Here is a 27444-nt window from a genome sequence, read left to right as displayed (position 1 = left end):
GCAAATCACCAAAGTTAGTGAGCGGTTGATTGTCCGCTGCAATTTCCAGAACTACTAACAGCTGTTAGAGTGAATGCAACTGATTTTTATAATTTGCACAGGTGTGACGCCTAAAGTGACAAATCTTTTCGCGCTTAAAAAAAGTCACAGTGTGTGTGTGCGTGCGTGTGTGTTTCTTGTGTAAGCAGAAAGACGCGAAAAATTATTGAAATAGCTATTGCTCGAAGGGTTCAGGGGATCTCGTAGTCGAGCAGTCCCGACTAGAGCTTTCTTACTTGTTTTTGTGAAAAAATTATTCCTTCCTCGAGTGAAAATTCACCTCTTTTAAACGCAGTCAATGCGGGGTAGTACATCATTCAAAAATCTCAAAAAAAAAAAAAAAAAAAAAAAAAATAAAAAAATCGGTTGATTAATTCCTGGGTTGTTGAACTTCCAGAATTTTATCCAAATGAAATATACACTGAATATACTAAATTGAGGTGTCATTTAGTGCCTCCCTAGAGTGGCGCCCATGGCACGTGCCGAACTTGCCATACCCAAGTTACACCACTGAATATGACTCGAAATAGGAATATCGAAAGTTGATTTGTTGAGAAATAAATACAATAGTCAATTATCATGAAAGCTTAAGTTATTGCATTATGACGAATCATAAAATATTTCATAGCAGCTAATTTCTAGTACGATTTAAAAAATATACATGAGTTTTAGTTTATTTAATTATTTTCTCCAACAGAACTGATTAAGATGAGTTCAGATACTACAAAATAAATTTGATTACTCTAAGTGATTCAACTTTTAAGTTATTATTACATACTTTTTTACACTAAACTTTAGACAATAAATTATACATACATACATATATATGCCTAAATTAAGATTGTTTAAGCCTAAACTTCAGTAGTCGTTTATATATTTTCTGTTCCCTTTTGTATTATATGGTTTAACCAATAAGACTAAAACATCTCACGAATAGTCATTGCCGCTGTATTCATCATCTTCGTCAGATGACATAATTTTGCGTCGTTTCTTTTTATTGCGTTGTTGGTTCTGTTTCCGCGCATTTAGCTTCACAGGAGAGAGTGCCGATTTCGCTGTACGAAAGGTCAATGTATCGATATTTGACGTTTCCTATATTATAGATTTGTTGATATATATGAGGAAAATATAATTGTATTACAAGCTTACAGTCATTAATGTAGTGGATGATGTTTGGATTTTACAATAAGTCACAGCTGGAATAGAAACGGAGTTTGGCTTGTCGTTTAGAATTTGACTTGGAGTTGTTGAACTTTCTTCTGTTAACCCGGAATTATTTAGTTTTGTCTTGTCGCGAGATTCATCTGCATCAGAATCAGCGTCTTCCGGATCAAGTTTAAGCATCAACTTTTTGAACTAAAATTTAAAAGATATTAACTTAAAATAAAAAGTTGAAGTTTAGAGTTACTTACATCCAAATATTTTACAACAAGATCTAATTTTTCTTCATCCGATAATTTCCTAGAAAAACAGTCAGTATCCGCGCTTGTAAAATTTTGAGGTTGCTTTTTAATCACATCGATTGTGGTTCTTGGATTAAAGTCTGCGACGATCCTACGTGTTACCGCCTTTTCATATAGCTTCTGTTCAGACGGCGAATAACGAGATATTTTTCCGTCAGTTAAGCCATACATTTCTTTTAGGTGCTCTTTTAGTACAAGTAGTAGCATACACGCTTGTGCGGAAGTTATACATTTTTTTATTTCGGTCATATCTTCAGGAAGACGACTAAAAAGAACATGTGGGTCCTCCTCATCATCATCGTCTTCAAGAACGTCTCCTCCCTTGTCACTTGGTCTAAGGTGTTCTTTAAAAGTAGTTAAAAGATGTGTACCAGCCATCGATATAAGTAAATCAATTTGATGGATTAAGTATAGAGGCTCATCTTGAACCGCGTATGGAAAGTATGCAAGATTGTCGGCGATGTATAACATTTGCTGTAATGATGTCTTATTATCATCAAATTGTTTCGTAACCGTCTGAACCAACGCGCGTCTTTGTGGTTTTGTGGTGCGGAGTAATGTATACAGAAAGTCATTCAAAGCTGTTGTTACTTGATCAGGCCCTCGTTTTCTGAGCAAAAATGGTTTTATTTAATTTTTAGATCACACGATTATAATTAATCTACTCACGCATAACCTCGTATAATTTCGTTTTTCGCCTTATTGTTTTTTTGTAATATCTCCTGTAGCTTAAAGCAAAGTTGAAGCCCGAATTGAACTTTCATATTCACAAACCCTGAATATGTTTTATCAATATCTTTCAACAAGGCATCCGCTCTATGGGCTGACTAAAATTTAAGTTCATTATAATTTAAGTTCATCATTAATTTATTTGCGAGGTCTTTAGCTTACCTCAACCTTTAAATCGGTGCTCAGACATATCAAATAAGGTACCATTCTAACTGGGTGCACCAAGCCTTGGCGAAGAACAATTTGCACGACTTTGACTGCCCAGAGTCGGACTGCATCGTCTCGATTAAGGAAACAGTCGAGAATTTCTTCCAAATAGAGCTGAATGATGCGACTAGCCATACCAGAAGAAACATCATTCATTTCCTTTAAGTCTTCATGCTTTGATTGCTTTTCCCCTATGAAGATATTGTTTTTAATATTGCAACATTATTATTAATTTTTATTATATTGTACTAACACTCCTTCTCTTTGTTGTGCATGAACATTTCAGATTCAGTTAAATAAATCCAAATATTTCGCATGCAGATTATTTTAATCCCGCCATCATTTGAGGATGACCTCAGTAAATCACAGTAAAATTGTTTAAGCTCTGATCGAGTCAGATAATCATCATTCATAACACAGAAGGAGCCAAGTGATATAAGTGCTTGTTTGCGAATTTCGTGATTGGAGCAACCACAAAAGAACATTAAGCATTCAAATACGTTATCGCATATTGTTGGAGGAAGTCCGTTATTTGCATCACCTAAAAGTATTTTCAAGTTAGGTTTCAAAGAGTTAAAAAAAAAAATGTATTTACCTAATGCTATTGGGGAACTAAAATCAAAATATCGCATCAAAATACCAATAGTAAATAGACTTCTCCGAAAGCTAGGGGTGTAAATATTATCAATATGAAAAACATTTTGCTCAACTTGATTTCTAGACAGCTCCAGAACACGGTAAAACCTATAAGTAATGCATTTAAAAATTATGTTTGTTTGAAGTAGAAGTTTAGACTTACTTTTGAAAGCAATCGCGAATCAATTTAAAATTTTTTGTAATCTTATTTACGAGTGCTCCCAAACAAGAAACACAACTTGTAACCTCAGCTTGATTTCTTGATACTACTAGCAGCATCAGATGTTCTTCTAAAGATGCCAAAAACGACTCGCTCGCATTGTTAACTAGAGGTACAACCTTTTCAAGAATATCAGCCACTGCACAAATAAATTTTGCTGCAGAAGCTGAATGGCATTTAATATTTAAATAAGGCTCTATTGTCATAGCGTGTCTAATCAAGAGCTGAGGCCGTACTTTAGCTAGCAAATGAAGTGTAGTTATGCAGCCAAGCATACGTGCATTGTCGGTGTCCTCCAATTCAATTAGCCTGTCCACAAGACCATCAGCTAATTGCTGGCAAGCTAATACAATTTCTTGTGGTGGCTCTGTATTTTTTTTTACACTTTCCTGAGTACTTCCATCAAGCTTAACCATATTATCTTTTGGTTTGAAAATCTAAAAAAAAAAATTGAACAATAATAAATTAAAATAAAATAAATAAAATTATCTGTCACATACGCTCATCAGAAGACCCTCTAACCACGTTGTTCCAGTATCATGAGCACTGTTCACCACATCAATGATTTGATTAATTTTCCGTTGTATACCATACTATAAAAAAAAAATTATATATATATATATATATATGTATATTATAAATTCCTTTAAAAATATTATAAATAGACCTTGTCATTTTTGACACATGGTGTGAACCACATTTTCATAAAAACTTCCGTAACAAGCTTTTGAATGCCTTCCTCGTCGTTAACGCGGCGTATCATTTTTACACAAATTTCAGGTATTTTTTCGAAATCAGGATATTCAATACAAATATCACGCAAAATTTTTATTACACGCTTTCTTACTGAAACACCAGTGTCCTGCAAGGAAATATATTTATATATAATTGATTCATATTATAATTTTAAATGATGTTTACCAATATTCGAGTCGAAAGCATATCGTAGTATTGATCTATTAATTCCTGATTGCTAAGAACAAATTTTCCTACTAAGTCAACTGCAGCTTCGCGCACTGATATTGCAGTATCTAGAAATTTTTGATTAACACCCATTTGCATGTCCTTTCGCTTTAGTACCAGAGGATCAACTTCAACAATATTTGCTAGACATTTCATTGCTCGCGTTCTCACAGCGATTGATGGTTCACTGGGCAAAAGGTTAGGGATTGAGTTATTATGTTATAGTAGACACCAAGTATACTTACTTAACGACTAAAATAATTTTTTTAAGACATCCATCAAATGATTGACTAAATGGCCGTTTCGTAGCTAAATATTGAGCTATCAACTGTGCATTATTATAATCTATATACGTTTTTATGTGTTGATGGCTTTGCTCGCCCACTGGAAATGGTTTAATTTTACTAATCAAGTACCGTTTTCGTTCTTCTAAGACATTAAAAATTTCAAGATTCAGTTCATAATCAACAACGTCGACAGGTCGATTGCCATTTTTATTAGAGTCGTCAGGATAATTTTCATCACAGGATCCAGAATCTGATGTATCAGAATATTCACCTTAAATAATAATATAATAAGAAAATGAAATCATATATTGAATTTGTAGTATCTTGAAGGATATACATATAAACCGTACAATTGGAAATGCTAAATTAAAACATACACCGTAGTAATAATATATCAACCATACTATGTATGTCATATTTGATACACGTAGATACACATGCGCTACTATTTTAATTCAACATTTTTCCCGTCAGATCAGATTTTAGTTTTAACACCCTGAACCCATTTTCAATAGAAAATATGTTTTGTTAAATATTCCATATTCGACTAACCCATCTGGCAGCCTTATATCTTTAAACAGAGAAGCCAGATCGCTTATTAACATACCGCGTTGGAAATTTAGTCTAAGTAGATTTTTACCATGAATCAGTACACGCCACGCGAGCACTCCCAAATTTTTTTAATTTACATTCAACAAAACAAGTTAAAACGGTAAACAAGCTAAATTTACAAAATTGCGAAAATGATTATTGGCCGAAAATGAAGATGGTCAAGCGGTATCGGGATTTTATAACCGTTTTCGTGATGCCAATTATCCCTTGAAAGCGTATGATGTAGTTCTGGTTTTTTAAATTTTTAAAAGAAATTGTTTCCTCGTCGCTTGATGCCGAAAAATGGCGGTTTCGACTGGCCACCGCGTTCGCCCGATTTAACGCCACCTGACTATTTCTTATGGTGATTTTAAAAATAAAAAATGTATCTTAGTAAGCCAACGACCACAAAAGAGCTCAAGAACAACATGAAAAATTTTCTGTTTATCTTTGATTTAAAAGAAACAAGTAAGAAAACTCTAGTCGAGAGTGCTCGACAAGATATTCTGATCCAAACAATGGAAAAACACATTTAGTACGGCTCAAAATTTCAGTTTCGATATATTTAAATATATAAATAAAATAAAAATACTTGTATATGGTAAAATATGCATACAAAAATATTTACACTAAAGTTAAATATATTAAATTCCTTAAATACCTGAATACTAAATTACCACTGTGGTAACGATAAACTGCTTCAAAAGCCCTAGCGCTAATATATTGTAACTCTGAACTGATCACGCCATGTTATTAACAAAAGAAACGATAATTAACGATAATATGATTGAAAATGAGCGATAGACAAAAACGTTTTATGAGAGTTTAAATTGAAGTGCGCTCATGGCGTCGTAGTATACGACCTTCAGTAAATTGAGCGAGAATAAATTAAGCCTCAAAAAGTAATGAAAAAGATGGCAAACCGTTATCCGTCGAGTAACTCTAGTTCTTATAAGCTACACCCATTAAAAATCGGAAAATAAAATCGGTGCATAATGTTTTTGTGAAAAGTATGTAATTGTATGAATTTGATCTTAAATTATTTTTGTTTCATGTATTCTTAGCGCTTGTGCGCTTACTATGAGAACTTAATTGTTTAATAACTTTTTTTGTGGATGTACTTTCTTCATGAATCTTTCAGATTATAATTATAGCATGGATATAATGGATATAAAAATAAGCGTTTGATAAGGTTTTTAATCGATAATAAAATATCGGGATATACACGGACCTAGGGAAAAAAATTTCAAGTCTCTAGCTCTTATATCTTCTGAGATCGACGCGTTCATACATACGGAAGGACGGACAGACAAACGGACAGGGCCAAATAAATAAATAAGAAAACCATTATACCCTGACTTCCCATTTTTAATGGGTTCAGGGTATAACAAGTATGAAAGCTCCAGTTGAGACTGCTCGCTAGGAGATACCCTAAACCCTCCAAGGTGATACTCTAATCATTCTGCACTGCTTTTATGCACACATACACATGCATCCCCACGTATGTGGGCTCTGCTAACTAACAACATTGTGAACAATATTATGAAAATATATTAGTTGAATAATTTCTCTTGTAGTTGGACTATCTTTATGAAACGTTCAGAGCGTGATCATTTGGTTAGAATGTGTGTACATTCCAGCACAAGTCTCTAGTACTTGAAATACGTTTCTTCTAAATTGGCGGCGAAGGGGGCGTGGTATCTTAGCCCCGCAATCTAATACGTGCGTCGCATTAACCGTAGCCGCCATTGTTCCGCTCAGACATTTAAAAATAACATATGTGACTTCAGTGCTAAAGCGTCATCTCACAAAGCTACAGTAAACTCTGGAAAATTCACGAAAGAAGGCGACTGTTTTTTGTTGTGCACTAGAGTCTTGAAAATTGCACAATATATTCAGGTTTACAGCATTTAGGCTGTGAATGAGATATTCGCGAGAGCTGTTCGATTTTTTCCTCTTCTCTTTTGGGTTAAATTATTCTAGGAAATTTTAAATTATTACGAAAACATTTGTGCGCTTAGTGTCCCATAGATGCTATGGAAAATGAAATCTGTATAGGTGTTGGAAGTCTTTTACGAAAATCTCAATTGTAAGCCAAATCCTACCCAAAAAAGTTAGTCAAAGGATACGAGAACATATTCCTTATGCAAAACGTTACGATGTGCCATTGTCAATGCTCCGATCTGGACGAGCAGCGTTGACAGTAGATCAGTAAAAACAAGTAAGAACGTTGCAGTCGGGCGTTACCGACTGCGGAATACTCATTCACATCCCATCAACAATTTAGTAGTTAAGTTTCGCTCTAATACTGTAGAATATACAGGTTTTTCCGATTTGCCACGCCCCTACTGGGGGCGCGTAAACACCTCATTTTTGGTCAGTTTCTAGAACGAGATAACGGTACCCTAACTGCAAAGTTTGAATGCTTACCCTCAAAAAATGTGAAAATTACAGGGTATTTTTCGATATGCCACGCCCCTAAAGAGGCGTAAAAATTATTTTTAGGGAATCGATAGAGGAGGCTACCAGTAACTCAACTATCCAAATTTGAAGCTATTATACTTTAGGAGATATAAACTTTTGCGGTTTGCCACGCCCCCTGTGGGCGGACATATATCCGACAAAACTTTTTGGTCTTGGGTGATCAGTCCGAGTATATATACAAAATTTGAGGTCTCTGCCATCAATAGTGTCCAAAATATAGGAGAATTTAAAAAATCACTATATCTTCAGGTCCGATTTGCCACGCCCCCAACGGGCGTAGACTTATAATTTATCTTCAGACTTTATAGAATCATACCATTAGCTGACTTGCAAAATTTCAGCATTCTAGGTTTACAGCTTTAGGAGATACAGTTTTATCCGATTTGCCACGCCCCCAATGGGCGTAGATATATCCGCCATAGCTCGTGATCTTGGGTGGTCAACGCGGACCTACATACCAAATTTCAGCTTTTTAGCTCTTCAACAAACATGATTTCTGGTATATCGGAAAGTGCATTTTCCGATTTGCCACGCCCCTAGTGGGCGGATCGGGAAAATTTTAACACTTTATAAATCGGAGATATACACGAATATGTGTTCCAAATTTCAAGTCTCTAGCTTCAATAGCGCCGAAATAGATTGCGTTCATACGGACAGACGGACGGACAGCAAGACGGACATTGCACAAAACCAATATACTGATTCACTTTCGTGAATGAGTATAAAAATCGTATTTTTCAACTGTTGTCCCCAAACCCGAAAATAACCGCTCACCGAGGACGCCTTGAAGTTGAACGATTTTTTAAAACTACTTCCAATGATACTGTTCGTCGCGTCTGGAATAAGACTGGGTATCATGGTCGTGTTGCACCTCGGCAGCCGCACATGTTTTTGCATACACAAGAAATAATTATCAGCATATTACTTAGCTTACCTGTTCGTTGTTTTAAACGAGACTTTGGTTTCTTTGAAGCAAATCCTTTGTCGCCTTCTTTAATTCTGCGTCGTTGGTAGATTATATCCCGATACCATTGAGCCAAATAAAAATGTCGCGCATAGTCCCATATTAAATTCTCCTCTTGTGCATTTACAGCTAGAAAATCTAGAAGAATTTTTTGAAGAAACTCCGTACGCTGCTCTTCGGGATGAAGCTCGATTTTTGACTATAATTATTAAATTGCTTTATAATATTATTAAAATATTATAATATTATAATACATACGTTTGCTATAGGTAAATCACCTTCTTTTTCTTGTTCAGCTTTAATTGACTTAATCATGGAGTCAATGATATTTACTTTACAACGGGACTCAACAGTATCTTTCCGCAAACGAGCTGCTACGATGCCAAGATAGTCCAAAGAAACAAGACGAATACTCTGTTCTATAGATTTATCAGATACGTAACGCACTAGCATAGTTCCCAATAAGGATAGCAATAGTTCCGAAGCTGGCCATTCGGGCTTGTTAACAGTGGACAATAGATCATGGATAAAATTTTCAAAGAGCGGACGGAAGTCAGTTTCGTTGGTGCGAGATTTGCATTTATTTAAAAATGTTGTTAAAAAGTTGCCACCAATACTAACTGCGACATCGTATTTTTTTAGAACAAGGATATCCTGATTAGGTTTTACGACTTGTGTAGCACTGCTTGGTAAATCATCATCATCATCAAGCAGATGTATCATTTTCGTATTATTTTTACCGCCCTCACAAAGTGAATCCGTTAAAATAGTTGCGCACTGAATTAACTGGAGTACAAGAGCAGTAACCATTTGAATATTTCCACCATTATTTGTAAGTTTATATGGGCGCAGATTCTTCTTTGATGAAGGTAAACGATCAATAGATGATAGAATATCGCTCAAAATACTATTCCGTATTTTATCATATCTTTCCTTTCTAAATATCTATAAAAAAAAAATAAGGATATGTTTAAATATAATTGAATAAATTGCAATTTTTATTTAATATAACTTTTCAAATGTTAGTTACTTTTACAAGAAACGAAATTTTGCAAAATAAAGATTTTGAATCGATAACAATAATGGAAGAATTTTTGGAAACAAACTCGATCTGCTCGAGATATATACGCACTCTAGCTCGCGTTAAGATGGAGAAACGGACAGTTAGACAAGGTTTTAATCAACTCAGCTCGTCCCCTTGAGCGATAATACAGTGCTTATCATAATTATAGCCCACTTTTAATCCACTTAAACGAATCGGCTGACTGTTTTTCCCGAATGGCATATTTCCTCAAAATCTTCAAAAATGAGTAGTAAAATATTTCAATTGTGAATGGCAAAAATCTTTTTCACTTGAAATTAACGATTTTATAACGATTTCTTAAAAAGAAGTTGTTAAAATTATGTATGTAAACACCGCTGAATGTCTATCTCTTTTGCTAACATTATTCTCATGTTAGGTTCTGTTAATTGTAACGGACATTCTTTCCTTTATGCTTTAAGTTCATATTTCGGCTGCCTGCGCTGCGGCATATATTCTTATGTATTTTTAGTCTCTAATAAACCTCTGAATCGAATAGGTTATGGGCCCAGGCAGCAGAAAGTGAAAGCTGTGCTGGTGATTGGAAAAATCACATATGAGACTCGATTTATTAGTTAAAGCGTGTGTTAAACTAATTTGTGCGAAATGAGTTCAATGTTTGTAATTGAGAAGCTAGATAGTGCAAACTATAGTGCGTGGTCAGTCTGTCATGTGGTCGGTTATTGAAAAATGAGAGCGATACAGTGGAACAGAAAGCGTCGTTTGATAGCAAAGATGAGAAGGCTCTAGCTAGCATTTTGTTGTCTGTAAAAGCGTCGCAGATAAACAGTATTAAGCACTGTGGAGCCGCGTGAAAAGCGTGGACAAAGTTATCCGAGATCTACATGCCTTCGGGACCCGCGCGTAAAGTACAGTTGCTCAAGCAATTGTTGTATATTAAAATGTCAGCTACAGACAGTGTTCGTGAACATTTGAATACCCTGAACCCATTGAAAATGGGAAATCAGGGTATAATGGTTTTGTTAAAAGTATGTAACAGGCAGAATGAGGCGTGGCAGATCCCACAAAGTATATATATTCTTGATCAGGGCGACGAGCTGAGTCGATTTGGCCCTGTCCGTCTGTCTGTCCGTCCGTCCGTCCGTCCGTCTGTATGTATGAACGCGTCGATATCAGAAGATATAAGATCTAGAGACTTGAAATTTTTTTTCCTAGGTCCGTGTATATCACGCGCATATCAAGTTTTTCTTTATATATCGATACCTACTCCCGATATTTTATTATCGATCAAAAACCTTATCGAAAGCTAGTTATTTAATTATATCTCCTACACCTTTAGAGCTAGAGCTTCCAAATTTTAAATGTAGACTTATATGTATTTTATATAATTTCGATTTTTGTTGTAATTTACCCCACACCCCTATATTTACCCCCTCACCATCACCTTCGTAAAAGGCGTATTTCAAGTACTAGAGACGTGTGCTTTGGAATGTACATACATTTTCACCATATGATTACGCCCTGAGAGTTTCATTAAGATTGTACGTCTAGAAATCAAATTATTCAACAAATAAATTCTTATAATGTTGCCCACACTACAGCGCAGCCCAAGCGCAGTCGCTGCTTACTGCGCAGTTAGCAGAGCGCGCTCTAATACGTGCGTGTGTATGTACGTGTGTCGAAAAGAAGTGCAGAGTGATTAGAATATCAGATTAGAGGGTTCAGGGTCTCGACTAGAGTCTTCTTACTTGTTTTTCTAATGTCGTAGAAAAATTAAATGAAGTACAAGTGCAGGTGGCTGATGAAATGCTTGTAATAATATTACTAACAAGTTTACATGAAGAGTTGGACAATTTCGTAGTCGCTATCGAAACACGGGACACATTGCCTTCATTTAGCGCTCTAAAAATTAAATTGTTGGAAGAAGGAGAGAGGCGCAACATAGGCGTCGCGTCCAACAAACGGTAAAAGAAACAAGACAAAGAAAGACCCGAAAGACATGAAGTGTTGGTTGTGCGGGCAAAACGGGCATTTCGCGGCGAAGTGCAGATTAAGAGAGAAAAAGGTTGAGAAAGACAACGAAAGCGAAAAAACGTTCGAAAAGAGCAGTAAAAAGGCTTTTTCGGTGTTCTCTTTTCTTGGAAAAATCCAATTGACAAATCAATGTTTATATATATGCGTGAGCACAAAGAGAAAATAAAACTAGCAGGCGATAATTACATAGAAACCGAAGGTTGCGGGACAGTGTTGCTTAAGTGGAAAAATAATACGATCGAATTGGTCGACGTTTAATATGTGAAAGACTTACAATGCAATTTTATATCTTTGTCAAAGGCAACTGAAAAAGGGTTTAAAGTAATTTTTGTGAAAAACAAAGTGTTAAAGACGGTAACAATGACAATTGGCTGGTTGCAGAAAAACATACCGATTGCGTGAAGAAGTTTCCCAAGTTTCAGAAAATCGCTCAAAAGAATTACTAGCTTTAGTTCATACAGACATTTGTGGTCCTATGCGTAAGGCATCACAAGGTGGAGCGCGTTATTTTGGAACATTTATTGACGATAAATCGCGGTATATGTCGGTGTAAAATAAAAGTGATGTATTTGAGAAAATCAAAGACTTTAAAAAATTATCTGAAAATCAAACTGGAAAACGCATAAAAGCCATAAGAAGCGACAACGGGCGTGAGTACCTGAGCGGTACATTTGAAAAATTCTTATCAAGCCATGGTATAACAAGACAACTGTTCCCCACACTCCACAACAAAATGGTGTGGCGGAACGCGCCAACAGAACACTGGTGGATATGGCGCGAAGTATGATGGTGCATGCTGGAGTTGGTGAATCTTTTTGGGGCGAGGCAATAATGACGGCTGCGTATCTACGCAATAGGGCTGAAACTGCAGCTTTGATTGGCAAAACTCCATATGAGGATTGGTAACTCATCTAAAAGTTTTTGGTATGGAAGCTATTGTATTAAATAATAAGCAAGAACGTTGCAGTCGGGCGATACCGATTGCAGAAGACTCATTCACAGCCCAAACGCTATCAACCAGAGTATATAGTGCAATTTTCAAGTTAAGTGCGCAAGAAAAAACACGGCATGATGCCATTAAAATTGGAAAATCATCGATAGCTTTTGCATTTAAATTACATACATATATAATTTATACAATTTTGATATATATTTATATCCATATATTGGATACCGGCTTCAAGCTAACAGCAGATCAGCGCGATTTTCCTATGCATGTGCGCACACTCATCGTCTATTCTATGCGTACAGACAAAAGTGCCCCTTTTCTCACATTCTTAGAATTTCGATTGATTTCTGGACTTTCTAGCCGTTACTGTAGTTTTGTCTGATGACGTTCTCTTATTAAGCTATTGTATTTTAGCAACTGACTGCTCGAGCAAGGCAGTGGCGCAGGTGCTAAGGGCGACGCAAGTATTGTTAGAGTAGGGGAGGTTCAAACCTCTAATATGTTTTTTTTTTTCATACATACTTCGTTTTTTATAAAATAGATATTATATTGGGAAGGTGTAAGCTTGACTGAATGGCACTTAATACTTTTCATTTTCTTAGTCGAATAATTTTATAAGTTTAAATTTGTTTCTTCTTATACACGCGCTCATTTGTATGTGTGTATGTATGTACACATAAATGCGTACTCTAGCATATTCTAAGAATCTCGCTGCGATTGATTTGTCTTTGCATTGTTTTTGAATTTCCAGCCGCTACACTGGCGTTTCTTTGCTATGTGGCGTCATAACAATATTGTGATTTCGTTTTAACTACTCTTGATCGAAACGACGCGGTGGTGCTGTAGGCTGAAGAGCCGACGATCTTTATTTTAGCTATTTTGACAAACATGCTGTTTGGGTTGGGTGCGAGTTCAAATCCCGCGGAAAACACTTTTTTGTAAATTGCAAATTTTTGTTATTTTAGCTTCTTTTATATATTTTTAAATTCATAAAAATGTTTCTTTTCGTATTATGAATATCTATTAAGCTTATTTATATGTACAAATGCATAAATAGATGGCTGACGCATATAAATGTCGCAATTCGGGCACTGTAAACGCCGATTGCCACGCCCCTAGTGGCCGTAGACGCACTATTTTTAGCCAGTTCTTAGAACGAGCAACCGGTAACCTAAATGCAAAATTTGAATTCTTACGCTCAAAAAACGTGAAAATTACTGGGTATTTTTCGATATGCCACGCCCCTAATGAGGCTTAAAAATTATTTTTAGGGCATCGATAGAAGAGGCTACCAGTAACTTAACTATCTAGCTCTTAAACTGTAGGAGATATAAACTTTTGCGGTTTGCCACGCCCCCTATGGGCGGACATATATCTACCACAGCTCGTTGGACTTGGGTGATCAACCCGCGTATATATACAAAATTTCAGATCTCTAGCATCAATAGTGCCTAAAATATAGCAGAATTCGAAAAATCACTATATCTTCAGGTCCGATTTGCCATGCCCCTAGTAAGCGTAGATATATAATTTTTTCACCCATCTTCATAAATTTAAAACATCAGCTTACGTGCAAATTTCAGCATTCCAGGTTTATAACTTTAGGAGATACAGTTTTATCCGATTTGCCACGCCCCCAATAGGCGGAGATATATCCGCCATAGCTTGTGATCTTGGGTGGTCGGCGCGGACCTACATACCAAATTTCAGCTTTCTAGCTCTTCAACAAACATGATTTCTGGTATATAGGAAAATACATTTTCCGATTTGCCACGCCCCTAGTGGGCGGATCGGGAAAATTTTAACACTTTATAAATCGGAGATATGCACGAGTGTGTTCCAAATTTCAAGTCTCTAGCTTCAATAGCGCCGAAAAAGATTGCGTTCATACGGAAAAACGGACGGACAGCAAGACGGACATAGCACAAAACCAATATACTCATTTCACTTTCGTGAATGAGTCTAAAAAGCATAAAAACAAGTTTTCAGCAAAAGGCGAGCAGCAAATACTGGTAGGTTACTCTGAAACTGCCAAAGCTTATCGTCTGTTCAACCCTGTCAAAAGAAGCGTTGTGTTATCCCGAGATGTTGTGTTTTTAGAGCACAAGTTCAGGAAAGGATTGGAGCACGATCAAAGATCATCACAAGAGTCAGATGTGCTAAACTTGATTGCGAGCAAAATGATGAAAGTCACGATCCTGATGAGCAGCAGCAAAGCTGTTGATAGGCAGTGGCAAAGTGGTGACAAAGAAGATGCTGAGGAGGAGCAAGCGACAGGAAAGAGGTCCAGGGAGACCACGAATTGTTCGCACTGGGCGTTCAGGTCGTTCACGAAAAGAGTACAATGTTCTGAATGTACTAGACGCTCGAAATGTTGTTGTCCCCACATGTGTTAGTGAGGCATTTCGATCAGAACAATCTGAAGGCTGGAAATCGGCGATACAGAAGGAGTATGACAGCCTGAGACATGAAGTCTGGTCGATCTTCCTGCAGGCGAAAGGTTATTGGTTGTACTTTTTGAGCGAGATGGCAAGACTGGTAGTCTCTCCATAGGCCATAAGCAGTACATTGAAGACCTGCTGAAGGATTACGGTATGCAAGACTACAAGCCAAGCGCGACTCCGTTGGAAATTGGTTTCCACACGAGGTGCAATGATGTTGACTGCGGCCAGGTGGATAAAACACGCTATCAATCGCTCATTGGTTCGTTATTGTATTTGGCATTGAATACACGGCCAGATATAATACACTCTGTGGCTAAGCTGGCGCAGAGAAATGCAGATCCGCACAAGGAGCATGAAAGTGCAGCCAAGCGGGTATTGAGATATCTAAGGGTACCTCAGATTTGAGACTACACTATAACAAAACGGGTGTGCCTATACACTGTTTTGTTGATGCAGACTGGGCTGGCGACAGTATCGATCGGAAGTCCTTTACTTGTTGGTCATTCTACCTTGCTGGAGCAGCAGTATCTTGGGAGACAAAGAAGCAGAATTTGGTCGCCTTCAGTAGGTCGAGTACGTGGCACTTTCTACGGCAGCCAAGGACATGAAAATTGATCAACGAAATGGAGCTCGGGCCGATGGCAAAGGTGCTGATTTATAGCGATAATCACAGCGCACAATGCCTTGCTAAAGATGTAAAATTTCATTCGCGTAGCAAGCATATTGAAATAAAATACCATTTTGTAAGGGAAATGTACAAAAATAATGTAATAGACATAAAGTACGTTCCCACAGATGAAATGATATCAGATGTATTAACGAAGAATTATGTAAAGTTAAACATGAGAAATTTACTGAAATGTTAGGATTAAAATGATACAATTTTGTAAAGTAGACATCGCGTTGAGGAGGAGTGTTAAAATTATGTATGTAAACATTGCTAACATTATTCTCATGTTAGGTTCTGTTAATTGTAACGGACATTCTTTCGTTTATGCTTTAAGTTCATATTTCGGCTGCCTGCGCTGCAGCATATATTCTTATGTATTTTTAGTCTCTAATAAACCTCTGAATCGAATAGAAGTAAAAACAAGTAAGAAGACTCTAGGCGAGACTGCTCGACTAGGAGATACCCTGAACCCTCTAATCTGATATACTAATCACTCTGCACTTCTTTTCGGCACACATACATACACACGCACGTATTAAAACGCGCTTTGCTAACTACGCAGTAAGCAGCGACTGCGCTGCAGTGTGGGCAACACTATAAGAATATATCTGTTGAATAATTTAATTTCTAGACGTACAATCTTAATAAAACTTTTAGAACATAATCATAATATTCAAATGTGTGTACACTCAAAGCACAAGTCTCTAGTACTTGAAATACGCCTTTTACAATGGTGAGGGTGAGGGGGGGTGGATATAAAGGTGGGGGTAAATTACAACAAAAACCGAAATTATGTAAAGTACATACGGAGAGACGGACGGACGGATAGACGAACAAACGGACAGGGCCAAATCAACTCAGCTCGTCGCCCTGATCAAGAATGTATATATATACCCTGATTTCCCATTGAAAATGGGTTCAGGGTATAAAAAAGAAAAACAGAACCATTTGCTGTATCAAAATTATAGCCCATATTCATATTTTGGTAAACAATAATCCGAATCGTTGCGGATTGATGGAAAAACTAATGTTAATACTTAGTCCGGCCTCCATTTGCCTTAGTTAACTCAAAAATTTTCTTCCTCAATGAAACCAATAAATTTGATAAAGGGTACTTTTCGAAACTTTATCATTCATTTAGAATTTATCCAACTATCCCCAATTAGCGATTTTTGAAATAAACACATCTTGCGAGATTACCCCAGACATATTCTATCGGGTTGAGAGCTGAAAAACATGCTGGCCAGTCAAAGACATCAGCATGACATTCCTCCAAACACTCCTTTGTACGTCTGCTCACATGGATTCTAAAATTATCCTGTTGGAAAACCATTGGTTACGTGAGAAACCCTTAAATATGGAATGAGACGACTATTCAGAGCCTAAATATACTCTTCACTGTTCATTCGGTTCGAAATCATGACGGAGCCACCTCCAAAGTCTGTCCTTGAAAAAAACATAGGATCCTTTCTCAAATCATGCTAATAAGTATCAAACCCATCAGGACCATCCAGGTTAAATTTCTTCCCATGAGAAAATATGACCTGTTAGGGTAATAATTTATAAATATACTGTAAGCCAAAAGACGATGATTCAAACGCGCGTATGTGAGATCGGTCGCAGTATGTCTTTCGGCAAAATCAAGTCGAACAACCTTGTGGCGACTTAGCAACATGGGCGCATTGGTCAGTTTAGAGCTCTATAGGATTCCTGAGCTCTTAAGTACTCGCCAAAAAGTCATCGCTGACATAGATTCGCCCACATGTGAGGCCAAAGCTGTACAAGCGGTTGTGCTGTTGCTGGCTTTCTTAATAATTTTGCGTTTATCGTGCGAAATTAGTAACGGTTTTCACTCAGTACATTTTCTTGATCCTTATTCTTCGGGGATTATCCAAAAAAAATTGAATTACAATTGGACTTCTTTTCAAAATTCGTAATATACTCGAAATAGACTCTCCTGACTCGAAAGGTGAGAAAATACGGTCCTTTTCATAATAAGATAATTGTTTTCCAAACGGCATCTCTTAAAAACTTTCTAAATTTACTTAATTATAATGTCTGTAAAGCAAAAAGTATGTTCCGCACTTAATAAACTCAAATTTGCGACAGTGGGCTATAGTTATGATACACAAAAATGCAAGCAAAAATGCTAGCACAGAGCAAAAGTTCTTTCTTAGTTTAGCCTACAAAGTGCTGTAAAATTTATTTTTGAAAAGCCTCAAAAATATTGTTGAAACTGGCTCAAAGTTTAAGTGGCTGGGTGGGCTATTATTATGATAAGCACTGTATATACTTTATGCGCCTGCCACGCCACCATCTGCCTGTTATTGACATTTTAATTTCCCACTCTCAATGGGTTTAGAGTATAAATAATATAGATCAGTTTTACTCGATGTGCCACGCCGCAATACCGAAAAAAACATTTTTCGATTTGTACGTCCCTATTGGCCTATTGGGTAAATATTGACATCACTACTTAATAATCAAAATTTTAAATCTCTAGCTTCAATAACATAGGGACACATTTGCATTTATACAGCAAGACGAACAAGAGCAATAAAAACAAGTAAGAACGTTGCAGTCGGGCGTTACCGACTGCGGAATACTCATTCACATCCCATCAACAATTTAGTAGTTAAGTTTCGCTCTAATACTGTAGAATATACAGGTTTTTCCGATTTGCCACGCCCCAACTGGGCGTAGACACCTCATTTTTGGTCAGTTTTTAGAAAGAGATAACGGTACCCTAACTGCAAAGTTTGAATGCTTACCCTCAAAAACTGTGAAAATTACAGGGTATTTTTCGATATGCCACGCCCCTAAAGAGGCGTAAAAATTATTTTTAGGGAATCGATAGAGGAGGCTACCAGTAACTCAACTATCCAAATTTAAAGCTTCTAGCTATTATACTTTAGGAGATATAAACTTTTGTGGTTTGCCACGCTCCCTGTGGGCGGACATATATCCGACAAAACTTTTTGGTCTTGGGTGATCAGTCCGAGTATATATACAAAATTTGAGGTCTCTGCCATCAATAGTGTCCAAAATATAGGAGAATTTAAAAAATCACTATATCTTCAGGTCCGATTTGCCACGCCCGCAATGGGCGAAGATATATCCGCCATAGCTCGTGATCTTGGGTGGTCGACGCGGACCTACATACCAAATTTCAGCTTTCTAGCTCTTCAACAAACATGATTTCTGGTATATCGGAAAATGCATTTTCCGATTTGCCACGCCCCTAGTGGGCGGATCGGGAAAATTTTAACACTTTATAAATCGGAGATATACACGAGTATGTGTTCCAAATTTCAAGTCTCTAGCTTCAATAGCGCCGAAATAGATTGCGTTCATACGGACAGACGGACGGACAGACGGACGGACAGCAAGACGGACATTGCACAAAACCAATATACTGATCCACTTTCGTGAATGAGTATAAAAAGCGGAATCCTTCTGGAACGTAACTATCGCGTTATACGATACTTTATGGGGTCTGCGATGATTCATTCTGCCTGTTACATATTTTTTGCAAAACCATTATACCCTGATTTCCCATTTTCAATGAGTTCAGGGAATAACAAACTAACGAACTTTTCAGCTTGACACCCGCATTTTCACTCAAACTTTTTCGACTCACTCACTCAGTTAACGTATTCTTCATTTGAATGGTTTTTTCGGCATTCATTCCGACCTCCTATACATATTTTTAACTTTCGTCCCGGGGGACGAAAATCTGTAATTGTTTAAAGTTACACTTTTAATTTGTTTATTGCATTAATAATCAATAATACATTTTTAATTTAAAACAAAATAATAGGAAAAGTAATCGCTATTTGAAAAAAAAATAACTTGATTTTCGATTATATACACGAACATGGGAAGATAAATTTTGAAATCCCTATCTTCTGAGATCGACTCGTTCATATATACGGACATTTGCACAGGGCAAAATCGCTCAAGTTGATAAAAAAAATATACATACACTCCCCGAAATCCAATTAAAGGCACTCAGCTTTCCTGTTTTTTTTTCTTTTTTGAGTATTATGCATGATGGAATACTTTTTTTTTTCTTATCGCATATTTCTATTAGTTATATGACATACACAATAATTTTTTTTATATATTTTGTAAACAAAAAAATTTTAATGTAAGAAAAACAAAAATGTTCTCAAAAAAAGCGCGAAATTCAATTAAAGGCACTTAGTGTTAACATATCAAAAAATCGAAAACAAAGTTAATGATAATAATGAGTCCATCCCCCAGATTTATGAATTACTTCAAAAACCCAAAAGCCCCTGGCAAGGTTCCTCCCCACATGTTTTCAATAGGACTTAAGTCCGGATATCGAGCAGGCCAACACATTGAGGTAATTTTCATCTCCTGAAACCTGGTTCGACTATACTATGAAATATGTATAGCCGCATTATCCTGTTGGAAAATTAAAATCCATGACGGTTCTTTATCCAAAAAAATCCACAAGAATGTTCTCCAATAAATGTATATAGCCTTGAAAATTCAAACACCAGGATACTTTGCGTATTGGAGTTCGATAGTGGTAGCTAAATGCAGCCCATACCATCAATGATCCGCCACCAAAGTTTCGATTTGTGGAGTATCGCTTAGGCTGCCGAATGTCATGCTAGTAATAATTAAAACCATCAGGCCCATCTAAATTGAATTTTTTCGCATCTGAGAAAATCTTTCTTTTTCAGTTTTCCGACCAGGACATGTGTTGCTTCACAAATTGTATTTTTTTTTTATGATTACAACATTATTTACAGGAGTTGGCGAACGATTCAATTTCGTGAAATTTCTCGGTTAGACCAACCCACATCCTTGTATTCTTGGATTTTTGCCATTTTTTCGTTTGTCAGCATCTCTCCTTTTCCCATTTCAATATAAATTGATAAACACAGTCTAAAACCCAACTAAATGTTTAAAAATAGTATATTTAATAAATTTTTTAGCAAAAACCACAGTTCAAATACTTTACTGACCTCTTTCCAAGACCCAAGACGGAATGACTTTAATTGAATTTCGCGCTTTTTTTTTTTTAATTTTTGATTTTCATATTTTAAAATCTTGTTGTTTACAAAATATATAAAAATATTTTTGTGTATGTCTAATAGATAAAGCAATAAGAAAAAAAAGTATTCCATCATACAGTCGGGCATTACCGACGGCGGAATACTCATTCACATCCCATCAACAATTTAGTAGTTAAGTTTCGGTCTAATCCTGTAGAAAATACATTTTTTTTCCGATTTGCCACGCCCCTACTGGGCGTAGACACCTCATTTTTTGCCAGTTCTTAGACCGTGATAACGGTACTCTAACTACAAAGTTTGAATGCTTACCCTCAAAAAATGTGAAAATTACAGGGTACTTTTCGATATGCCACGCCCCTAAAGAGGCGTAAAAATTATTTTTGGAATCAGGAATACCTCTCCTTGGCCGTTCTTGATAAGTCTAATCTACGTTTTACTTTTGCGTAGGCCTACACATTCTCTATAATCAAATAAGAGGACACCAAAAATAACTTAAAAAATAAAAATATGTATTTTTGAATCCAAGCAAATTACCGAAAATGAATTTGAAAGGGAATGTCAAAATACTTTTGTCCACCCAAATAATGATAATCCGCCATGCAAATAATTATAGAAAAATAATGAGTCATGTCATCAATGCAATATTTTTGTCACTTAAAGCCTAGTATGTCTGCCCTCTCTAAAAAATATAATGGGTACCGTTAGCTCTCTCAGCGCGCAGATATAAGCGGTTATAGCTTTTGCACTGTGTTAAAATACTTTTGTCCTCCATTGTATATACTTTATGCATCCTATTACATAGAGTTAACAAAATCATTTCCCGTCAATGGGTTCAGGGCATAAAAAAAACGACGCATGAAACTATCTATTTGAATTTTTATAAAATTTTTAATCTATGACATTCATTCATAAATACGAAAAGGACTAGATTAACTCAACTCGTCGTGCTGATATATATAATTCATAGGCTCTACCATGCTTCCTGCCTTTTACATACATTTTAAATAATAAAAAAGTGCACTTACCGTTGTGACCAGCTCCAAGCAAACAAACTGCAATGTTTCGATGTTGTCTACAAAAAACGGCTCGATTGCAAGCGTTGATAACGGTAGAACAATGGTATCAACAAATATACATTTGTCAAAGAGTGTCACGAATACCTTTAAAAGCTCAACAACTTTAGAATAACAAAGTTGTAAGTTCCTATGGTGACTTTGATGGGATTTAGCTTTTTTGCGTTGACAAGTTTTCTTAACACTTTTTACAGTATAGACAGGATCGTGTAAGGGAAATATAGTTTCACGTAGTTGGAATTGAGCAAATTTAATTATGTGTGATATATTATCTTCTTGCAAAAACTTTAAGTCGCTCACTGTTGAATAAATATTGCATATGAGTAAGCACGCATCCATTGCGTTTAATATTTTTTCTATAACTTCGTCATCAACTATATCATCTTCGTCTTCCTACAAAACAAATAAATAGGTCTATGGGTTATGGTCATTAAAATATTTATAAAAACACATACCTGTCCAGCAGAATAATTTCTGGCTAAATAAACGTTTCGCATGGCGTAGTTGATAAGAAGAGTCAGTTTGTTTTTTGGTATCGAATCCAATGCTTGCTTAGCTTTTAACTTTGCCACATCATCACTCATTGTGTTCAGAAGTTTTGGCGGAATGCACTCTATATTATCATCTACATCTTCTGTAAATATATACAAATTATAAATTTTGAGAAAGAAAAATCAAGACCAAATACTTTGGACTATTTTAAATTGTTAAATTATTTGTTACCTGTATCGAAGTTTGGGGATTCCGTATCATCTAGCATTTCAATAATCTGCTCCATATTTTTCATAAACTGTTGGTATGTCTGGGAGCGGATGACTTCTTCTTTTATTCCTTTTGGTGTTGGCAGGGTCATTATGCGTTCAACTCGACGCAGCTTGGGTTTCGAATCTATAAATTTATTAAAATGAAAAATGTCATGAATTCTATGAACTGTAAATAATAATGTTCAATGTATGCTTACATATTTGCTCTGGAGGGATATCTCCGAGGGAAATGGCCAATTTTCTTTTAGTTCCAGTGCGTTTCTCATCAGCTTTAATAACAGCAAACATATCTGCGGTTGATGGTGCAGAACTCGCAACTGTAGACTCAGTCTTCGGAATACCAGATGTCCCAGATGAATTGAAATTCGCAGCCAATGACAGATATTCATTAACAGGATGCTTGCTAGTTGTTTCTTGAAGTAACCCAATATTTCTAGCCATTTCTGGTGACTTTTGTACAAACTTTTTAATACTCTGTTGCATGAGACGAGCATCCTCAACGTTAAGACGATTTATACATACCCGAACCTGGGACTTGCCGCTTGAAGATGTGGATGCTGAGGTGGCAGTTGATGTAAGATTTGTACATTGGTTAAAGTCGTTTACAAATGTACTATTATTTGCCACAATTATTAGCGACTTTGATGGTGAAGGAGGTTTGCTGTATTGTTGCTGGACGACCCCTCCATCGGCGATCTGCTGTCTTTGTAGGTTCAATACATTTTGAAAATTTCCTTGAATTGTCAATGTAGTTGTTGACGGAGTTTGAAATGTGTTCTGATGTAATTGGTGATGGTCGATAGATGAGTTTGTGGTTTTGCTTTTTGGTAGACCAATGGGATTTTGATGTTGGTATTGATGATAGTACGCTTGGAGTTGCTCTCCATGATGATTGGCATTTAATGATTGAATTCGGGATGTCTGTTCCTCCTGTATTACTATATTTTCTCTAGAAACTATGGATTCAAGCTGACCTCTACTTGATGTAGAATCACGTTGATCAGGTAAGTTGCTTTTATCTACAGTACTGAAAATAAAAAATAAAAAAAGGACACCGATTTAATTCGAAATCTTCATCTATTTCCATAAAAAGTATAAATTATTTTATTTGTGTCAACCAAAGAATTTAACTGATTGCGATTCTAGAAGCTTAATTTGTAGTATTCAGATTAGAGATTTGATTACCTACATTTACTTGATATAGTTACAAATTTTATTTTTATTTTAAACGAATTTCTTTCTCACCTGATTGACTGATGAACATATTCTTTGAGATGAGGATGCTGATAGCTAGCATTAAAATTGTATGCCTCTTGACAAATATCGTTTACATTATTAACAAGGCCCGTTTGCTTGGAATGCGTTGGATGCTTGTTCTGTAAGTGTTCCGTGAGGTGTTGCTCAACCGTGTGATCATTTATTGCTAAAAAGAAATGTAGATTTGATTGCTTTTGTAAATAGTTCTTATTGGACATTAAATTACCGTTTCGCCGTGGAGTGTTGAATACAGTTGGGCGATAGTTGTAAATACCCTGCAGTAGTTCAGGATATGTACTAATATTAGCACCATGTTGATGTATGGCATATTGAGGCTTAAGTTCTCTGTAATGAAATAATATAATTTATAGTTTATGTACTTCAAACGTGAATTATACTTACATATTGTCCGAATTCGTTTGCTCAATGGCATTTACCAACTGTCTTACTAGATTTTCATCACGGACTGACAGAAGATTATTAGATTCGTTGGCCACTAACGAATGGAACAGGAGCGATTTATTAAAAGATGCAGCGCTCTGTAGACAATCGGATACAGGCAGCTCGCTGAGCACTACATTATAAATTTAAAAACATTATGAAATTGAAAAAAAAAAAAAAAATTTTAATCCGAAATTTACTTACAATCAGAAGTGCTGGTTAGACCAGCTAATGTTGTGACGGGAACACTTGGGATGTCACGGTCCCCCATTATCGAGAGAAAGACAATAATTGTTCTTCAATTTATCAGAAAATACACGGAATATTTATAAATGATCGATCGTATGTAGCTGTAAAATGATGATGAGTGAATTACATCTTTTTTATCTTCAACTTTCAAAATAAATCAAAAGACATTTGTCTAATCTATATATGATATTATACATATGTATATATATGATTTTGTATAATGAATCTCTTCATATGTGCTTGTAAGAGAAAGTAGTAGTGATACACAACTCGATTATTGTAAGTAGTAGGGATATGAGTATATGTAGATTCGACATCAATCTACTGTGCACTTCGTACACTTTGTGCTCACAAAGAAGCCATGTATTATTTTCTCATATGTAACAGTGCTAATACACACCAAAAATACACAGCATAGCAAAAACCTAGTACACTTTTAAAATTGATTTTGAATTAGGGGCACTGAGAAAAAATAACTAATTTAATTTATATGGCAATTATTTATCTTAAAATTCGTTTATAAACTACACAAATTCTAGCTGATATTGACCGTTTATAGTATACTAGAAATAGTTTGTTTTATTTATTAATTCCCTCCAGCAATTCCCATAGCCAATATGGCTGACACACACGTTCAAATGCTATTTGCTACAAAATTTTTGTATTGAGTTTTGCACAAAAATGCTTTTTTATGGCATAGAATCTATGCGTGAATCTCAACAATTCGAATCAAGGTATCGGCGACAAGTTAAATAGTTAATTAAGTGTGATTTCATGACTGATTATATAATATAACTATATAATATAAAGTATTTATTTATTGGTTATATAGAGGACTATATCACTTAACAGAGAATAAATAGACCGGACACGTAGTGTAAAGCTTTTTGCACACTTTTTTTTGAGCATTACCCCAGACAACTCCGTATTTTCTCGACTCTTCACTTTTACGTTCGGGTTACGCAAAAATTTGAAAGCACAATCATTTCGCTTCATGGTCGAGATGGTCGACTGTCGAACAAAAGATGCCTCTATACTCATTTTTTTGACTAACTAAAGTAAGAAGTGCACTTCCCATTACTTTAATAGGTATTTTTGAATTGCATGATTTTTATGACATTTAACAGATGCTTCAAAATGACCAGTATATGTCAAAGTCAGTGCGCTGCAAGAGCTCAAACGAAATGGTCCCATTCTTATATGAAGCACGGCTATGCGCTATTTGTCCTACTCTCTCTCTCACTCTATCTCTCTCTATGGTCTCTCATAGCAGCAGCGCACAGAAATTGAAAATAGTTCGCGACGATCCCAGCTCTTTTCTTTTGAGTGAAGGGTATACCTAAATCATAAAAGCGGTTGTCACGCTCATGCAAACAAAATGTAAGCGTTTCGATGGTTATTCGGGGGAAGGGTATGAAAGCGTTGATGCGCATAAAGAATGTGATTTCGCGACGAGCAAGTACACACACACTTGCAGTCTTTGGAAACATGTGTGAGCATTTGTGGCCTGTGTGCGTAACATTTGCTGCCTGAGCAAATTGTAATGCCCAAAATTTATCGTTGCTCGGTCTTGTGAGTGAGCACATAAATTTTCATACATATGTGTATGTATGTATGAGATGGGATGATAATTGTCTCGCGATTTACTAGCTTCAGTGCTCTAGCTGTAAAACTCTTGGAGATACAGTTTTATCCGATTTGCCACGCCCCCAATGGGTCGATGCGGATCTATATTCCAAATTTCAGCTTTCTAGCTCTTTAAATGAATTTTCCGATTTACCACGCCCCTAGTGGGCGGATCGGGAAAATTTCATCACTTTATAAATCGGAGATGTATAGCTTCAATAGCGCCGAAATAGATTGCGTTCATGCGGACAGACGGACGGACAGCAAGACGGACATTGCACAAAACCAATATACTAATTCACTTTCGTGAATGAGTATAAAAAACATTCTAAAAGGCAAACACACGATCACTGAAATAAAATCAAAATATAAACGCGATCCTGCAAATCGAACCTAAAATCGTTCACACAATTCTAAATTGAGGTAATGTTCATCTCCCATGCATACAAACAAAGACATACATACACACGCACATGTAAAGGCACAGAGACATACAAATACTTCTACAAGTTATATCCCATAATTGAGAGCATCGCATCCCATGCGTACACACAATCAAATGTATAATTATATGTATGTGAGCACTTCACAAGATCGACCAAATGCAAATGCTGGGCTTTAAAATTGCTGCAGGCAGCAAGAACTTTGCACACAGGCATGCAAATGCTCATAGTACATGTAGCATACTGTAAGTGTGTGTGTGTGTGCATGCTCGACACGAAAACATTTTCATTATGCGCGCAAACGCTTTCATACTCTTCCCACAAATAATAACGAAAACGCATGGCAAACGGTTTGAAAAGATCGGTATACTCTTCACACAGAAGGCATGGGCTCTCGCTGCGAAGAAATTTCAATTTTTGTGAGCTGCTGCTTGTGCTCACAATGTGAGCCTCACATGCATACATACATGTACACATTTGAGAGAGCAGAGAGCATCGAGAGAGAGAGAGAGCAAGGGAAACATTGAGCATAGAGGGATCTTTTGTTCAACATTTGACCATCTCTGTCGAGCGCATGAAGCGAAATGATTGTGCTTTCGTATACTTTAGTAACCCAAACCTAAAAGTGAGGAGCCGAGCGAATACGAAGTTCTCTGGGGTGTTAACGCTCGGAAAAAAGTGTGCAAAACGCTTTACACTACGTGTCCGGTCTATGTGTTCTCTGGTTAGTGCTTATATGCATTTTATACAATTTCGATTTTTGTCAAAATTTACCCCCACCTCTAATTCACCTCCTCACCCTCACATATGTAAAAGGC

At 36.3% G+C, this 27444-nt stretch overlaps 1 protein-coding gene across 3 annotated transcripts; it reads right to left on the bottom strand.

Annotated features, from left to right (window-relative positions):
- Positions 1 to 686: 686 nt before the first annotated feature.
- Positions 687 to 25205, bottom strand: LOC6578208 (nipped-B protein). Of its 3 annotated transcripts, XM_015166095.3 has the most exons (24): positions 24958 to 25197; positions 24513 to 24658; positions 24270 to 24441; positions 24094 to 24212; positions 23856 to 24033; positions 23133 to 23637; positions 22808 to 23060; positions 22570 to 22734; positions 22302 to 22480; positions 21799 to 22239; positions 8842 to 9528; positions 8554 to 8782; positions 4503 to 4815; positions 4216 to 4444; positions 3962 to 4156; positions 3795 to 3887; positions 3238 to 3731; positions 3034 to 3182; positions 2692 to 2979; positions 2394 to 2629; positions 2172 to 2329; positions 1452 to 2112; positions 1189 to 1395; positions 687 to 1131 (listed from the first exon to the last, which is right to left on the bottom strand). In XM_015166095.3, the coding sequence occupies exons 2-24, from the start codon at positions 24577 to 24579 to the stop codon at positions 967 to 969; spliced, it is 6183 nt and encodes a 2060-aa protein (XP_015021581.1). In that variant the 5' UTR covers positions 24580 to 24658; positions 24958 to 25197; the 3' UTR covers positions 687 to 966. The 3 variants fall into 3 exon arrangements, with proteins under 3 accessions (XP_015021581.1, XP_043867367.1, XP_002004124.2); XM_044011432.1 differs by having other exon boundaries at positions 22808 to 23637; positions 25108 to 25205; XM_002004088.4 differs by having other exon boundaries at positions 22808 to 23637.
- Between the last annotated feature and the right edge of the window lie 2239 nt (positions 25206 to 27444).

The sequence above is a fragment of the Drosophila mojavensis genome, unplaced genomic scaffold, assembly GCF_018153725.1.
Source record: "Drosophila mojavensis isolate 15081-1352.22 unplaced genomic scaffold, ASM1815372v1 contig_108, whole genome shotgun sequence".
NCBI classification, from domain to species: domain Eukaryota; kingdom Metazoa; phylum Arthropoda; class Insecta; order Diptera; family Drosophilidae; genus Drosophila; species Drosophila mojavensis.
This window is presented reverse-complemented; position numbering and strand designations above follow the sequence as displayed.

What these genes read in the sequence shown, in the direction of transcription:
- LOC6578208 (XM_044011432.1), bottom strand. Translation starts at nt 24,579, where the DNA reads ATGGGGGACCGTGACATCCCAAGTGTTCCCGTCACAACATTAGCTGGT. An exon ending in TCTAACCAGCACTTCTGATT is followed by an intron (nt 24,442 to 24,512) that starts GTAAGTAAATTT and finishes TTTATAATGTAG; the next exon opens with TGCTCAGCGAGCTGCCTGTA. An exon ending in CATGTGTCAAAAATGACAAG is followed by an intron (nt 3,888 to 3,961) that starts GTCTATTTATAA and finishes TTTTTTTTATAG; the next exon opens with TATGGTATACAACGGAAAAT.